The following is an 18,575-nucleotide window of genomic DNA, read 5'->3' as shown; positions in this document are numbered from 1 at the left end:
ACCATGATAAAAGACAAAATATTAGAAACATACAACTTGTAGAATCCAACTCATAGTAGTTTTTTTTGTAAGGTAAATCACGGTAATAAATTCCATCTATAATATAAGTGAAAATTTTAACAAATATTGCATAACATCAAATCATTCATGCTGACTTCTTCTAACTAAGGGAATACTCAGAGACAAATTCTAACAATGTCTTTTTGATACTTGGGAAAGTGTAAATCTTTCTAATATTAACTTTAGAGAACTTATGAGTATGAATTAAATTGAAGGTTATATTTTAATAATTTATTGAACCTTTATTAAACAACTTTCTACCAATATTCCCACCTCAGAAAAACAGAGAATTGAACACCAAAACAATTATAAAAAAGAATGAATAAACCAAACCATTTGTTTTGGCACATCCATAAGCAATGAAACTAACCTTCAAGGAGGTTTCTGGTCCAACAGTTTCCCCAGCAGGTATCCATTTACCAGATTCAGTGTCCATTTTTCAACATTGTAATGATCGATAGGAACCCACCATCATCCCTGGTGGGTTCCATTTTAGATAATACATCCTTCAGCATGAACTTCATCCACTTTCAGAGGACCAGCAGGTGGAAAAGGTTTATCTTGAGGAGAAATATTTCAGTAAGTTTAAAGTAACAACACAATAACACATACTTTTACCTTCTCCAGACACTAATAGCATATAAACTAGTGTTCTTTAGAAAAACATAGTTTTTTTAATGAGGAATTTCTCAAGTGCAGAAGAAAGTATTTAAGTTATCTATTTATATATAAATTAGGCCACTAGTATGCTTACTTTTAAACTTCCTTCTAGAAGTAAACTTTGTTTGTGATAGAAATAAATAACATCACTAGCAAAAGTGTTTTATTACTTTGTTTAAAATGTTATTATTCTATTTGTAAAGATGTTATAAATACTAGTTCACTCCAACTAAGGCAATACCTAGAGAGATAAAGTTCTACAGAAAAAATATAGTCACTAAGTTAGAAGAATGATTTAAAATACTAACTGATTTATCAAATTTTTATATTACAAATTGTATACAGCATTGATTCTTAGGAAATATAATCTTATGGCATGTAAAGCATGCAAGTTTGAAATATAAAATAAAATACAACAAGCATTAAATGAATGGTAAGGAATAATTCATAAAACTTTCAAATTAAGGTTTAGTTTAAGGTAGAAATGGATTACCTTGGTGCAGTATTCCTATAATCCTTGGTATATTAAAAATTCATGAAAAGCAATTGACTTTACTAAATGACCCAGATGTTTAAACTTGCAGATAGAATAATAAAGATGCATAGATCATTCCCATAGTAAACTAAGAACAACCACTTCTACTATAATAATGATACTTAGATGGGCCTACAGAAAACCACTTGCCAAGAACAACCACTTCTACTATAATAATGATGCTTAGATAAAGGCCTACAAGAAACCACTTGCCAAGAACAACCACTTCTACTATAATAATGATGCTTAGATAAGACCTGCAGAAACCACTTGCCAAGAACAACCACTTCTACTATAATAATGATGCTTAGATAAGGCCTGAAAACCACTTGCCAAGAACAACCACTTCTACTATAATAATGATGCTTAGATAAGGTACCTACAGAAACCACTTGCCAAGAACAACCACTTCTACTATAATAATGATGCTTAGATAAGACCTACAGAAAACCACTTGCCAAGAACAACCACTTCTACTATAATAATGATGCTTAGATGGGACCTAAAGAAACCACTTGCCAAGGAACAACCACTTCTACTATAATATGATGCTTAGATAAGGCCTACAGAAACCACTTGCCAAGAACAAACACTTCTACTATAATAAAGATGCTTAGATCAGACCTGCAGAAAACCACTTGCCAAGAACAAACACTTCTACTATAATAATGATGCTTAGATAAGGCCTACAGAAACCACTTGCCAAGAACAAACACTTCTACTATAATAATGATGCTTAGATAAGACCTGAGAGAACCACTTGGGAACAAACACTTCTACTATAATAATGATGCTTAGATAAGGCCTACAGAAAACCACTTGCCAAGAACAAACACTTCTACTATAATAATGATACTTAGATAAGGCCTACAGAAAACCACTTGCCAAGAACAACCACTTCTACTATAATAATGATACTTAGATAAGGCCTACAGAAAACCACTTGCCAAGAACAACCACTTCTACTATAATAATGATACTTAGATAAGGCCTACAGAAAACCACTTGCCAAGAACAAACACTTCTACTATAATAAAGATACTTAGATCAGGCCTACAGAAAACCACTTGCCAAGAACAAACACTTCTACTATAATAAAGATACTTAGATCAGGCCTACAGAAAACCACTTGCCAAGAACAAACACTTCTACTATAATAAAGATACTTAGATCAGGCCTACAGAAATCCACTTACCAAGAACAATAACTTCTACTTGAGCTTCATCTCTTCCATGTTCATTAACAGCTGTAATAGTGTACATTCCACAGTCTTCTCGCCTGGCTTGACGTACAGAAAGTTTAGTGTTATTTGGTTCACTGGCAACCTTCACTCGGTCTGAGGATGTCACATTTCTATTCCGTAATTTCCACGTTGTCTCTGGTGCTGGCTCCCCAATTACATTTACATCAAAATTGAAGGAATGTCCTGCTTTGATTCGGACTTTATACAGACTTGTCCGTTCTATCTGAGGTGGTACTAGAAGAAATTCCAAGGTAAAAATAAATAAAACAATTACACACTCCAAAACCCATATGACAATGTGCTACTGTTAAATAAATATTTTGTTCCTTTACATTTGAAGAATGCACAAGGGCTCTGAATAGTACATACCAAAAAAGTCCACAGGGGTTTCTTGCAAGCTAATGCCATCCCACCACAGCTGACATGCATCTGTAACATTACCCTATGGTCACAATTTTGTTCTTGCATTTATCATTTTCATTATGTGACATACATTTCTGTAGGCTCGCAGGTACCACATTTTTGGGGGATGCTTTGAAGAAATAACTGAGACATTATATACAACACTCACCAGGTGACAGCACAAGGTATACATCCATTACAAAATGACACTACACTCATGGTCTGATGCATGCTGGTTTTTCTAAGTGAAAGAATTAATTTTTTCTTCTTTCAACATTCAAACTTTGTAAATCAGTTTTGGCATGAGAAGTATTTTTGGTAATGTCACAGAATTACCGAAACATTCAAACAGGGCTGTTTGACCATTTACAGGTTTAATAATTTTGACACTCCTTATACATGGGTGATAACAAACCAGTTGCACTCTGCAACTTTGCTGGTCAGTAAATTCCTATAATATAATAATAGCAAAATAATAATATCACATTGATAATTTTCCTTCATGAACTCCAGCATCAGAGATGAATGTGTAAACCATTTTTATACTGGTAAAATATGATAATTCTCAGAGACTTTTCATTTAAGAACAAATGTATTCACCATCTATATTAAATTCATTTTGTATGTTTGTATTTACTCACTGTCACTAGTGTTAGTATTTTCAGTACTCTCAATGAATTCTTCTGCAACCAAACTTCCTTGGTCACTTTATCGAAATAACATAAGTTTAGCCCCAAAATGAAAAGAATTACCCATAGAACCTGGAAGAGATTCTACAGGTTGCTCAACATAGAACTGTTGAGATTCCACAGACAGTAAAGCATAGAAATACTGAGAAAATTTCACAGGAATTGGTCTACTTATCAATGGTGGTATGTGTGTGTGTGTGTGTATGTATATATTTATATATATGGGTGAACAAAATAAAATCCCCCCTCCTGAAAATGTTGTTAACTTGTTATATCTTTAATTAGATTTCAGAAAAATATGTAAAACTATATATTTTTTTATTATACACTCAATAAAATCTGTTCAGATATAATCTCTAATCTCTTTTCATGATTTTAGTTACATCTTCTCATAAAAAGTTTTGTGAACCTACTGTAGTTTCTTACATTATATTATTCAGTTATTGCATAGAAACTTGTTTGACCATTCTGTAAGCTAGTTTGGAATAAGAAGATGTAACAACTACAGCAGGTGTACAAAACTGTCTATAAAAAACATAACTAATATCACAAATAGTTCATGTATTTACAAAAGAAGCCAGTGTTAAAATTAGGATTTGAGATCATATTTCAACACATCTCGTTGACTGAGTTCTAAAAACATATAGTTTTACAAACTAACAATATTTTCAAGGGACGACTTTTTTTTTGTCTACCCCATGTTCAAAATAGTTTTAAGCTTCCTTTTATAAAAATTCATTGCACTTTCCAGTTGTAATACAAAGGTCATGATGACTGCCTGTGGTAACAGCACCCAAAAACACTGGAGATATCCCATCTATCAGTGACAAAATCCAAAGAACAGATGAGAAACCAGTTAGCAGTGATAGAAAATTAAATAGAGGCACAAAGCTGAGCACTTATATTCACAGTGTCTCAACTCTTACTGCCTTTCACTGTCTGCAGTCAGTTGTAAGAAGGCAGTTACCCTAAAGGGACGTATTAAAGTCAAAAGTAGAAATAACATAAAACCACTCTAAAGGTATTTCCACTAAATATTACCAGCCATCTTCTACCCTTAAAAGTTCTAAACATTCCTAAAGTAGAATAATAACCACCTTAAAATCCTATTACAAGTTACTCCAACCACCAGCCTGGTGTAAATTTAATCAAAACATAATAATATACAAATTCATCATGAAAAATGTATTAATACAAATAAATTAGCACTTAGTATGATAAATAATACTGAAATAGCACAAGTTGGCATTTACTACCATACTTTGCACTGTAATCCTGAGCAATATACTTCCAAGATATTTAATGCATGCTGATAGGCTGAACTGTCTTTGCCACAGCAATCACCATAAACAATACACAAACAATCACTGCACTCAACACTGGCTATATCTCACGTAAATAACACCTTGTATCACTGTTTCTTTCAAAACTGCAGCAATTACATATTTGTGCTAGTAATGGATGAGATTTAAATACTCTAATATTAATTAAACACTAGTTTTTTAATTCTCCTGAGGCTGGTTTACTTCCAGTACACATGGTAGCATGGAAATTACACTATTGCTGCTTACTCTTCTTTCAATCCACTTTTCACACTAATGTTTAATTTTTATGTTACTTCTCCTAACTGACTTTGTGAATGACACATAACACCTACATACTTCCAATGCTTTCTCCCAGTCACCAAACATAGCATGTTTATGGTGGTTACTTCTCCTAACAGAGTTTATGAATAACACACAACACCTACCCTACATGCTACAACACATAGCATGTTTAAATTGTAATTCTCCTTCTTTTAAGAAAAAAAGATTTATTTGCTGAATTAAATGACAATATTTTTATTGAGATGAGCTGCTAGATGATTAAACAATTTTATAATTGTTTGTCTTCTAAATACTGATGCTGAATGGTTATTATTCTTTAGTTAACTTTTTAATCAAACAAAATTGATCTCAGAGTATCTTCCATTGAATATACTTATATAGGAGATTTGAATATATGTCCGTTGATTCTTTACAAAAATTTTCACAACTACAGATTTCATATCTAGCACATAAATATACTGTTACTAACTGACATACTCTTTCAACATACAAGGGTGACAGAAAGCGAGCAGATCTAAATATCTCCCCCCTTGTCACTCCCCAAAGCACGTGCCAAGTTTGATGACAATCAGTCCTGTGGTTCACCAGTCATAAACAGACACAAAGCACAGTAATGACAAAATGCTTCTGGGATAAATACAAGGGGTCAGGTCTGTATGCAAACCTCCAATGTTACTCCCCAGACCCTGTTGGTTGTGGCAGGCTTGGGCCCAAAGTTTTGTCAAATAATAGTATAGATATGCTCACTCTATATAACCTTGCTGGTTTGATTTTCAACATTTATTTTTTGTTACACTGCAACAGACCAAAACATGGATAACAAAGATTGCTGATAGAAATGTGTTCACTTACAAAGACTGAACAATTCTGAAGAAATATATATCAAATCTTTAACCAAATGCCAGATTACCATTTACCTATTTCTTTTGACAATTATCTAGTTTGTGATTAGTTGAGTAACAGTTAAATACTTTTACATATAGCCTAACAGAGCTATTTGATTTGATAAATACATTAATTCACATTTTTTACCAACTTAAAAGAATCAATTACTTACGAAAATAAAGTATGCAAGACAGAGAAAAGAATTATTTTAAGGAATTTACAAAAGTCTAAAGAAGCTTACATCTCCTTGGCTTTGTGACAACAGCCATGCTTGCTTCACTTGGTGTTCCTGGCCCAGCCTTATTGACAGCTCGAACACGAAACTCCACTGGTTGACCTTGTGTGAGATCTGGAACAGTAGTTTTGGTTCGAGAGGCTGGAACTTCCAATGCTTTCTCCCAGTCACCAAACTTACCCTTCTTTTCTATAATATAGCAAGTGACAGGAGAACCACCATCACTTTCAGGTGGTGACCATTTAAGATCCACATGGTCTTTATCCCAGTCAGTTGGTTCTGGTTTTCCTGGTTGGCCTGGCTCATCTAGAGGTACAGTAAAATTAGATACAAAGTGTTTAAAATATGCCCCAAATTCACTTTTTCCAGGCTGTTCCTGCATTGTGAAAAAAAAATTCAGCAAGTAACCCAAAATATTATGAAAATTACAAACACAAAGGTTTTCAGAAAATACTTGCACAAAATTAGAAATATCCTCTAAAATGTGTATTTATACATCACAATAACATCAGTTTGAATTACATAAAATTGCTAGTTAAGGTACCCACAAAAAACTTCACGTATGTCATATTTAAATTCTTTTACTTGTTAATCTAACAAGAAACAAAAACTAAAAAAATATAGTTACAAAAAGAGATCACAATTAAATATTTTCAACATCTATAAATCATAATATTACATTGATAAACAAATAGTTCATAGGAAATAGGGAAAAGAAAAACTTTGAGGTAAGTCCAAGTAATGTTCTGTACACTGTATTTTTACCTAGTTAAAATTTCCAACATACCATATGGATTCTTTGCTTTAATAGGTTTCTGTGTTTCTAGAGGTTCAGATTCACCCTCCTTATTTAAAGCTCTAACCCTGAACTTGTATTCTTTGCCTGGAGTAAGCCCTGTTACTTCCATAGCTAGAATGAAAACAATGAAATAGATACAATACCTAGCAAATAAATATCGCAGAAAAATAATTAACAAAGAATTAAAACAATGCTTCATTTTTTAACAATACAAAACAGTATTTTGAAGTTGAAAGTATGTAAAAAGTTGTTAATGATGCTGTCAGACATATACATCACCATCAGTTTTGCTCAGCTACCTTGAAATTGATTTACCAGAATACCTTTACTGTGTCTCATTTACCTGGTTCCTTTTGTTTCCCTACAGGAACCCAAACCCCTGATTCTGGATCCATCTTCTCTACTTCATAACCTTCAAGTTGTATACCTCCATCATCCTTCGGTCGTTTCCATTTCAATCTGCATCCTTCTTTGTGAACATCCAAAACGTCAAGAGGTCCCTCTGGAGGGGTTGGCTTATCTATATCACAAACAGAAATTTTCAAGTTAAGACTAATGATGTAATAAACTTCTTTAAATAAAAGTAAAGACAAACAAACAGCAATGTTCATAATACTATACATACTGTTATTAACGTTACTGGTTAAAATGTTTATATTTCTATTTTATTACTGTTATTTTATTATTACTATTTTTTTATTATACAGATGGTTTCACATTTTTAAGATTAATATACATATTTACCTAAGCTTCTTGTGCCTTAACACACCTGGCCATGCCAGGCCGTATCTACAGAAATACTGAATTACAAGTCTCAAGATGTTATAATTTCATTCTATAGGTCACTGTTTAAACTACACACTTGAAGTATTGTGCTCAGTCTTAAGCTCCTTATGTTAGTAAAGACAATGAATTGTTAGAACTGGTTCAGAAAAGGGTTACTAGAATGATGAGAGGAAAGGGCTATCATATGAGGAGAGATTAAGATCTCTGAAATTATTTTCTCTTGAAAAAAAAGAAAAGTTAGAGTGGATATGATTGAGGTGTTTAAGATTGTAAAGGGAATTTGCAGTGTTGATGCACCATTATTTTTTCATACTTAACAGTTAAAATAGTAGGACTAAGGGACACAGATACACATTTTAGTAGATTAAAAATCATTTTCACCTAAGATAGTTTTATTTTTCTAACAGGGTGGTTGGCCTTTGGAATAGGTTGCCTTCAGATGTTGTGAAAACAGGAAACTGAAGTAAGTTTAACAGAAAACTTGATAACTGTCTGAATAATAACAGTTAGTTTTAAGGTTTTTATTTAATTTATTTATTCTTTTTCATTTATTTATATGATAGTTTTTAGTCTAGTTTAGATGATGGGACAGTCTAGATGGACCAATAGATACTTTATTGTCCCTAAACACTATAAGTTATGTTATTTCCACCTCTTTTATGATGGATGAACACTTGTATTTTAATCAGTTGACATCTATTATACATCACATATTGTTAGAAAATTAATAAAAATATTATTATTGTCCAATTTTTGTTAAAAGTGTGGAGGGGGGCAGGAGGGTCCTGAACCCCTCCAATAAAATAATTTACTTTATTGTAACTCAAACAAAATAGCAATTTAATATAGCACAGTTGATTAAAGAAAAAGCCAGTCTTACTGTATTTTAACTTCATACAGTAAATCATTATGCTAAACCAACTTTTATATTATATTTTGAAACTGAAGACAATTGGAACTGTAACTAATGACTGTGTACAATTAAATGTTGGCTATTTCTTTAACACATATGTTACACAACTGTCATGTTCATCTTAATTAATATATTACAGTTTACAAATCATATAATCAGGGGAACAGGACCTATAACCCCTTATTTTCAGTCAACTTTTGAAAACTTTTTTTTTATTTCATGATTGAGTCCCTCCAAAATTTACTTGTTTCTACTGTAACATTCAGTGTAGCAACATAAACTTCATAACTTCAGTAATTTCAGAAGACAGACATCAGTGTTCAATCATCCTAAAACACTAAACTTGTCAGTATTTGTTTAACTGTGCCACTTAGAATTTATGTTTTCAAGGCACCATCACAGATATCTACCTCATTAAAACTGAAATTTATAATAATTTGTTTTCAGAATAAACCATATATGCATTGTCCTCTTCTTCAATTTACAATAGACCTTTATAATTTCACTTGCATTAGATAACTCATTTTATTTTAAAAAATGGGCTTACCTACTACTGTAACATTAACAGAAGCAGAATCTCTTCCTGAATTATTCACAGCCATAACCGTATACTGGCCACTATCAGATCGTGTAGTTCGTCGAACGGTCAGTTTGGTGTTGTACTCTTCATTTTCAATTTGCCTATGTTTGCCAGGCTTGAGGAAGTCATCATTCAGGTTCCATGTTACTGTAGGAGGTGGTTCACCAGAAATATTGACATCAAACTTGATCAAAAGTCCAGCTTTAATAGTCACATCTTTGAGGTTCTTTCGATCAATGACAGGAGCCACTGAGACCAAAGCATGAGTACATTATTATAAATATTTTGAAAGCTTGTACCTTTATTACAATAATAATATGTAAAGTTCTTGAATAAACAAAGATGAGTGCCTAGCTACTTCCTTGTTCAAAATGTCTTCCTTTCCATCTCTGCTACTAGAACTAGGTCACTTCAACTTTGTTTATCATGGATGCTATATCTTTAAAAGAATATTTAATGCTCTTTTCGTCTTATCTGAAGCACATAACCTTTAAACTATCAAAACAATTCTATAAGAAAAAGTTTAAACACTAAATATTTTACAGGTATGCAATGTTAACTTCTTAAACAGATACAATGGGTAATTTTAAACTAAAGTATCTATAATGTATAAATAAACTTCCAAGCAAAAAACAAAAAAAAAGTTCAAGGCAAATTGTAAGCTTATTCAACTTTTTAAGAATATATTATCAAAATTTTAGGTTATACAGCCAAATCTCCATTATAATGTTACACAAATTGCAGCTAATTTACAGTTATAATGTCATATGAATAAAGCTATTTCTCAGTTAGTGTTATGTCATTTGCAGCAAAATCTTAGCCATAATGTGATATTGATCATAACTAAATCCCAGATATCTTTAACAAAATTCAACATGACCAAGATTAGTCTTGATAAAATAGAAACAGTGTGCATATACCTGAAATATAGTAAAATAACAAGCTATGTTAGATCATAGATGGGTTATAAAAGATACAGTACATATCCCTGAAATAGAGTTCAATAACAAACTATGTCACAAAATACTTACAGAAACGAGGCTTGGCAACAACTGGCTTTGAAGCTGCACTAGGTTCACCAGGTCCAGCTTTATTTACTCCAATTACACGGAACTCATACTCTTTTCCCTCTTCTAGGAAAGGAGCAGTTCCTTTACAAGCATCTCCTGGTACTTCAGCAGCTTTCTCCCATACTGAACTGCCTTTCTTACTCTTTTCAATGATATAATGAGTAATGGGAGTACCACCATCTCTGTCAGGGGACTTCCATTTCAAATCTACGTGATCTCTATTCCAATCTGTTGCTTCAGGACGCCCTGGTTCACTAGGTGGATCTAGACCAGAATAAAACATTCACAATTATATTAAAATTCCTTTTTTATACCTGTTTCTTAAGCTTAAAGTTGAAAAACTATCAACTTTTTGTGGTAAAGTGTTAAACACACTATTCTATATTATTTTCTAAATCACTGAAAGTCCCCATAATTTAAAAGTAAATACACCCTTGAAAACTGTTTGCTACTTAACATTGCAATCTGATCTGAGCTTCCAGCATTTCTCCATGGCAAGAAGTACTAGATTGTTCACACACTTGCAGACACTCCAACCAAGTAGTCATGCGTATTGTACAATGTGATGATGTGCTTTCCATTGTTACATGCCAGACACCTCTGATGCAGCTTTCAAGAAATGGTCTTTGGCTAAGTGATCTGGGAGAAGCTTGTGAAATTGGCATTGTTTTTGTAGAACTCAACCCATATGAATGACCTTGTTTACAACTCCAAAAGAAGTTTCTACTTCAGCTAGAACAAGCTTCCAGTGATAAGTAGTTTAACTTTTATCACTGTTTCTGTTGTGTACTTGAGAGCTAGACATGTAGTGGCATTCTCTTGCTTTACCATTACTGGTGAACACAACAAATATCCTTTTCCTCAAAATGTTAAAATGCTTAACCCTTTCACGATGGGCTCAGTAAAATATTCATGAGTTCATCTACACATTTGCACACATTAAGTATTTGCACTATAACTTTTGATAGATCATGTGTATCTTCACAAAATTTGGTAGACCTTTAGTAAATATTACAACTATTTTTACACAGAAAATCAGACTTTTAATGAAATAGTTTTACTAAATATTTGTTTGTGAAAATATTGAGTCTGTTTCATTGTTAGTCTGAGTGGAAAGTGATATCATGTTGTTTCATTGTTAGTCTGAGTGGAAAGTGATATCATGTTGTTTCATTGTTAGTCTGAGTGGAAAGTGATATCATGTTGTTTCATTGTTAGTCTGAGTGGAAAGTGATATCATGTTGTTTCATTGTTAGTCTGAGTGGAAAGTGATATCATGTTGTTTCATTGTTAGTCTGAGTGGAAAGTGATATCATGTTGTTTCATTGTTAGTCTGAGTGGAAAGTGATATCATGTTGTTTCATTGTTAGTCTGAGTGGAAAGTGATATCATGTTGTTTCATTGTTAGTCTGAGTGGAAAGTGATATCATGTTGTTTCATTGTTAGTCTGAGTGGAAAGTGATATCATGTTGTTTTATTGTTAGTCTGAGTGAAAAGTGATATCATGTTGTTTTATTGTTAGTCTGAGTGGAAAGTGATATCATGTTGTTTCATTGTTAGTCTGAGTGGAAAGTGATATCATGTTGTGATTTAAAAAACTATTCTTCATGCCAAAAATCTCAAATGTTATTTGCTGAATCTCTAAAACCTCCTGAATACATTTATTTTCAGTAATACTTTATAATTCATGTTATTTTCTATACCCTAATTATGTGGGATCTGTCAGTTGACCAACCTGGTAACCATCATAAAATAATTAGGAAATAAATATAAATTATGCTTTTTTTTTCTTACTAGAATGACTAAATATTATAACACAAAAACACAAATGTTTAATCTAAGTAGTTTAAGTCTCATAACGTTATATATTAATATTTTTTTATTATACTGACCTTCCAGTCGTGCCCAGCTAACATTACATAATTTGCATTGATGTGGTGCATGTGCAATCATGTTATGCATCCTATAGTATAAAAGTGATCTTTAGTCTTCCCTATGGTGACTGGGTTTTAATGGACTAGTATTTTGTAACATGCAGTCACATTTCAATTATTATACATTGCATGTATATACATATGATTTCTATTTTGCAATAAACTATTAAACTTAATTTTCTTATCATGTAGAGCAATAAATAAAAAGAGTAAAACAAACAACTATTTCTTCTTGCTACGATGTTTTAACCAAGTTGCTGCTCAACATAGGTTGCTAAGCTTTTTAAACTTTTGCATATGGAAAATATCAATGTTTCTTAGGCTTTATATATACAGTTGAATATAAAAAAAAAATCATAAATAACTATACTGATAGCATGGAATTCAACTAGTAAGCATAGTAACTAAGATGTATTTATATTTAAAAAATATGAAACTTCAAGCAGACTAAAGACACAACCTATCCTATTGAAAATTTGGTTCTAAAGAACATGGTAGCCTTTTCACAGATTAAAATGACTGAAACAACCACTAGGAGACATTTACATTCTAAACTGTCGATTGGTTATTTACATACCATACATTGAAGTGTATATAATGGGCCATTTTCAAAAATAAAAAGAGGTGAATGGGGCCACTGTGTTTGTTTCAGTACACATTCCATATCTCAGCAAAAGATAGCAGGTTCTTAATTTATATTCTAGCTTGTTAATATTAGTAATATGAGTTCATAATTTATATGAAACTATAGACTTAGTATTCTGACATCACAAACATCTAATTATAAAGAGTGTTACATTCAACATACCCTGTGGCTCACTAAAATCTATATTTAGGTGTGTTCTTTTAATATTTACTTTCAAATTAAGAAATTAACTCATATATAATGTTAAAGTTTGCATCGTAATCTACAATGTGATTCCAAACTTAATGACATAAATTCATTAAATAATAGTTCAATAAAACTTTTGGATGCAAGTCAACAAATGTGATGACATGGTCTTTGACCCATAACCCTTCATGTCAGAAAATGATGTACTTTTTCATAGCAGGTCAATTTGAAATCCCTGCTGTACTTGTAACAAGAGGATGAAGACTTTTCATATTTAGGTCACAGACTAAGAATAGTTGGAGAGATGATTGGACATGCTAATTATCACTGGTGATTATGAAAAACCATAATCACTTCATATGAGAAAAGTAAAAAATGTAATTAAAAGGATTTAAACTGCATTTCAAATAAAAAATAAGTGAAAATAAGTTATTATATTAGAGCTGTTTAAGATGATGTAGCAAGTGAGGAATATTTTCAAATAAAATCTTAGTCAGAAAAAATCTGCCTGAAGATGAAGGGCCAGGAAATCCATAAGTTATTTCAATAAGAAATAGCCTGGACATGTAATGTCACTGACTCCACTTACCATGGAAAACTACAAGGGTAGCTGCCACACTGTCATACCAATACAGTGGAGCCATGCCAGGATTTCAAAAGTATTATACCTAACCACTAGCACCAGATATAAAATCCATGACACTTGTTGACCATGTCCAACAGTGGCAGTTGGTTTACTAGATTAATGACCATGGAAGAGCAACTCAAAGACATCTGTGTACAGGAATTCAAGGGCAAAGTGGTATGTTGCAGCACCCCAACACCACCTAATTACCGAGATCCTCACCTCCCATTCATATGTTGCCATTCATGGCAAGCACATGGGTAGATGTCTGTATCTTAGACAGAATTTTATACAGACAGAATGTTCTATAGTTCTATAGGATGTCCTATTATCAAATATAGTAATTCATGTCAAGAGGATTGTTAAGGTAATTGATGATGTTGATGCACCATCCTTTTACATGCTTAATAGTAAAAATGGTAAACCTTGGGGACACAAATATGAATTCTTGGAGTTATCTTCAGTTAAAACAGCTTTTATTTTACTTGCAGAGAGGTTTTCATTTGGAATGGGTAGCCTTCAGATGTGATAGATGCAGTTAATTTAAGGAAGCGTCAAGGAAGGCTTTATAAATATCTGAATGACAAGGGATGGGATTTAGTGTTTTACATTTTTTTGTTTTAAAGTATTAGTTTAGTGGATTGAATGACCTAAATAGATCATCAAATATCTTGCCCTTAAATTATTTGTATGTATATATACATGTGTGTGTGTGTGTCTATAGATATATACGTGTTTAAATATTTTATAGTTCAGTGAGAAATAATCTGGACATGTAATAACAACATTCCTTGAATTTTGTTTATAATTTTACTCCCAGTAGATAGAAGGAACCTAAAATCTAACACTTTATAAAATAAATTTTGACATACTGTAGGGATCTTTGATGATAACAGGAGCTATGGTCTCCAAAGGTTCCGATTCTCCTTCCTTATTTACAGCTTTAACTCGGAACTGGTGGGACTTTCCTGGTGTTAGCCCACTAGCTTCAGCTTCTGGAACATGGCTCTTACAAAGATGCATCCAAGATCCAATATCTGGATCCAGTTTTTCAACTGTGTAGTGGTCAATTATCTCTCCTCCATCATCTTTAGGCTTATTCCACTGTAATTTACAACCATGCTTATGGACGTCACTAACTTCCAAGGGACCTTCTGGTTTTCCTGGTTTAGCTAAAACAAAACATTAACTAAATGAACTTTAAATTGGCAACATCAAAGATTACAAGTCAGTACAATAAAATTACTACAAAAACATTTAAAATATTTTTCAACTAACTCAAAAACCACATGTACCACTGCTTTTATGTGAAGAACAGCTAAAGCTTTTTACAATTTTTTAATCTCAACACAATTAATGAAGAATAAATCATGTTTTTGTTTTTTATACATAAACAAAATAACTAATAAAATCAAAGACCTATCATTATAAATTTTTAAAAATAATATAAAGAAGCATGGATATACGTTTCAATGAGCATTACTTCTTACAATACACTGCAAAACAATGTATTAAAACATATAGGTGCAATTCAACAAACCCAGCACAGTAACTTCAACCTCAACTTCATCTTGGCCATACTGGTTAACTGCTACTATGTGGTAGATTCCCGAATCCTTCCTCTGAGATTTGTCACAAGTCAGTTTACTATTGTAAGGAACATTTGTGATGGTTATATTAGGTCCTTCTATCACAAGTTTGTCCTTAAGTTTCCACGTGACTGTTGGAGAAGGCTCACCAATAATCTTAACATCATATTCAAATGGCTGGCCAGCTTTGATAGTGATTGGTCTTAAGCTACGTCGTTCAATCTTAGGAGGTACTATAAAAACAATTTATTATTGTATTTGTTTCTTTTTAAATATATCAGTATCAAACAACACAAAATAAAAAAAAACTTCTATGATCAAAATAAATAAATTACCTATTTTACTTGCACCCACATTGTTCAAAATGTATTTTTATAGTTTTAAAACATTCAAAACAGAGAATCTCTATCTCCAATGGCTCAGCAATAACTTTGAGAGCTTATAATGCTACAAATCAGGTTTTCATACTTGCAATGGGTGCAGAATAAATACTGCATTGTGCTTAACAACAAAAACAAACAACAATGGTTGTGTAATATAATATAATATAATATAATAATAATATAATATAATATAATAGTAAGTAGAATATTTATATAAATTGTAATAAAATTTACTATTTTTTTACATAAACAGAGTTCTTCAAAATGAGGTTTTAAGGTTTAAATTCCTTTAAGAACATATTTCTATACTTGTAATAAACTATAATCAGATTAATAATAGCAAGATTTATACAAAATATAAGTAGCAATGAAGAAAAAAGGTTTACTTATTAAATACCTCAAAATTTACTGTAAATACTACATCTGTTCATCCATGTTTCTCTAAAGATTACTTTTTAGTAATCATAAATAGTTAAAATGAATGGTTAACATATCAATCTGGTGTAATTAATTAACAAACTTACAAAACGTTTTATAGAGATAAATCAATAAGATCACACATGAAAAAATACATTTGTTAACACTTTGAAAAACTATATTAAGCTTGGATGTACATTTCCCACTTCTCCCACCCTTCATGCTGCAACAATTGTTGGTGCTGTTTATGCCTTATTCTGCTTCGTCCAGGCTCATCAATTTGACACTAATCAGTAAACAGAGAGCTAACATCCTCTTTTCTCACACTTCTTCATTATCATGAATTTGAACACAACTTGACACACTTATGTATGTGAGTCAAGTGCATCAAGACACACTTACGTAATATCAGACTCACTACTCGCGATGAGGCCATGGTTGGCACCCAATTGTCATATGTTCCATTTAGGCATCTTGTTGGTTACTGGATAGCTGAGTGGAAAGCAATGAAGGAAATTGTATGTTAATACCAGCTGGTATGCCAATAAATAAATACTTTCCAACTTGTTTTACTCAATATGTCACAATTATGAATGCCAAGAGAAAGCATTTGTCCCAACTGCAGCATAAGCAGGGGAAAGCACTGGGAAATATATGAACCAGCCACAATGAAATGGTTAAAACCACTAAGTGAAGGAAATTCAAACTAATTACTTAATGATATTAAAACCAGCAACATAATGCTATTGAAATCACCAATGTAGAGATAATAAAATAAGTAACTTAATGATATTACAGCCAGTTACTCAACAATAGTAGAATTTATAAATAAAAACAAATCCTTACATTTTCTAGGCTTGGCAACAACAGGTTTTGAGGCCTCACTAGAGTCACCAGGTCCTGCAGTATTTACAGCTCGAACACGAAACTGGTAGGTGTCGCCAGGAATCAGATCTTGTATCGACCTTCACACACATTGCCATCAATTACAGCTACTTTTGCCCAGCGGGTTTCAAACTTTTCTTTTCTTTCAATTATATAACTTTTTATTGGAGCACCACCATCTTTGAAAGGTGGAGCCCATTTAAGATCCACATGTTCTTTATCCCAGTCCTTAATTTCAGGTGTTCCTGGTTGACCTGGAGGATCTTTGTTATAGATGAAAAAGTTTGGTTTGAATACTATACATTAAAACGTGTTTTAAAACGACACTATGATATTAAATAATATATGATATATTATTACACCTAAAATCTAAAAAGTAGTCTGGTTTATGGCATATTTAATAACTTTTTTAAAATCCTTTTCTGTTCTGTTCTTATAGTACTTAAAGATTCAGTAATATAGTGTTTTAATTATGAAACTGCTACAGAAAGTTTTCTCCCCATTTGGATCATGGTTGATGTGGCAACTGATCATGTTTTGTTTGTTTGTTTTAAATTTTGCATAAAGCTACACGAGGGCTATCCGTGCTACCTGTCCCTAATTTAGCAGTGTAAGACCAGAGAGAAGGAAGCTAGTCATCACCATCATCACCACACATAACCAACTCTTGGGCAATTCTTTTACCAATAAATAGTGAGATTTACCATCACATTCTAATGTCCTCAAGACTGAAAGAGCAAGCATGTTTGTTGGGATGGGGATTCAAACCTACAACCCTCAGGTTACCAGTCAAGCTCTCCAATCACTTGGCCATACCAGGCCCACCACTGGTTATGTTAGAAAGATGATTGTTATACATATGCTTCAGGTAAGGTTCAAAACAGTAAGAAATTGCTTATTATAATTTCTTATTTATAAGAAAGAATTATAAACCAGTATATGGCTCTAAACAAAGTTCTGTATAAAACGTTAGCACTAATGTTTGCATAAACTTCATGAAATTAATTAAAGACAGCTAAACTCTAACCACAAATAAGGTCATATTACAAAAATTAAATATGTATTAATAAATTATATTTCTTTAATTATATACACTTAGTTAAGTCTGCATCACAGGATTAAACATTAATTTTAACAATATTAATGTTAGGAATATTTTACAGCATTATAAAATAGTAGTATTTAAAAAGAGTGCTTAAATAAATAGATGTACCAGTTAAAAAAAACATTTTAGAAAAAGGTAATATTTTTATACTGAACTAACCAAATGGATCCTTTGCTACAACTGATTTTTCTGCCACCAGAGGTTCAGATTCTCCTTCAGCATTGACAGCTTTTACTCTGAATCTGTACTCATGTCCTATAATTTCAGTAAGAATAACACTGATGACAGATGCTCATGCCTTTCTACCAATCTAAATACTAGAGTTCTGCTGTGAAAATATA

At 32.2% G+C, this 18,575-nt stretch overlaps 1 protein-coding gene across 1 annotated transcript in view; it reads right to left on the bottom strand.

Moving 5' to 3' along the window:
• Window positions 1-552: 552 nt before the first annotated feature.
• Window positions 553-18,575, bottom strand: part of LOC143249992 (twitchin-like) — a 53,434-nt gene continuing 35,411 nt past the window's right edge. The window contains exons 3-13 of the mRNA XM_076500626.1: window positions 18,394-18,489; window positions 17,225-17,392; window positions 15,396-15,677; window positions 14,728-15,027; window positions 10,426-10,728; window positions 9,362-9,643; window positions 7,459-7,635; window positions 7,104-7,226; window positions 6,323-6,622; window positions 2,451-2,732; window positions 553-620 (exon numbers count right to left, since the gene is read on the bottom strand). Coding sequence (XP_076356741.1) covers window positions 553-620; window positions 2,451-2,732; window positions 6,323-6,622; window positions 7,104-7,226; window positions 7,459-7,635; window positions 9,362-9,643; window positions 10,426-10,728; window positions 14,728-15,027; window positions 15,396-15,677; window positions 17,225-17,392; window positions 18,394-18,489 — 2,381 coding nt within the window. The remainder of the gene's footprint in view (window positions 621-2,450; window positions 2,733-6,322; window positions 6,623-7,103; window positions 7,227-7,458; window positions 7,636-9,361; window positions 9,644-10,425; window positions 10,729-14,727; window positions 15,028-15,395; window positions 15,678-17,224; window positions 17,393-18,393; window positions 18,490-18,575) is intronic.

Source organism: Tachypleus tridentatus, chromosome 4, assembly GCF_004210375.1.
Source record: "Tachypleus tridentatus isolate NWPU-2018 chromosome 4, ASM421037v1, whole genome shotgun sequence".
Lineage (NCBI taxonomy): Eukaryota > Metazoa > Arthropoda > Merostomata > Xiphosura > Limulidae > Tachypleus > Tachypleus tridentatus.
The sequence above is the reverse complement of the archived record's forward strand: the minus strand, read 5'-3'. Positions and strand labels throughout refer to the sequence as shown.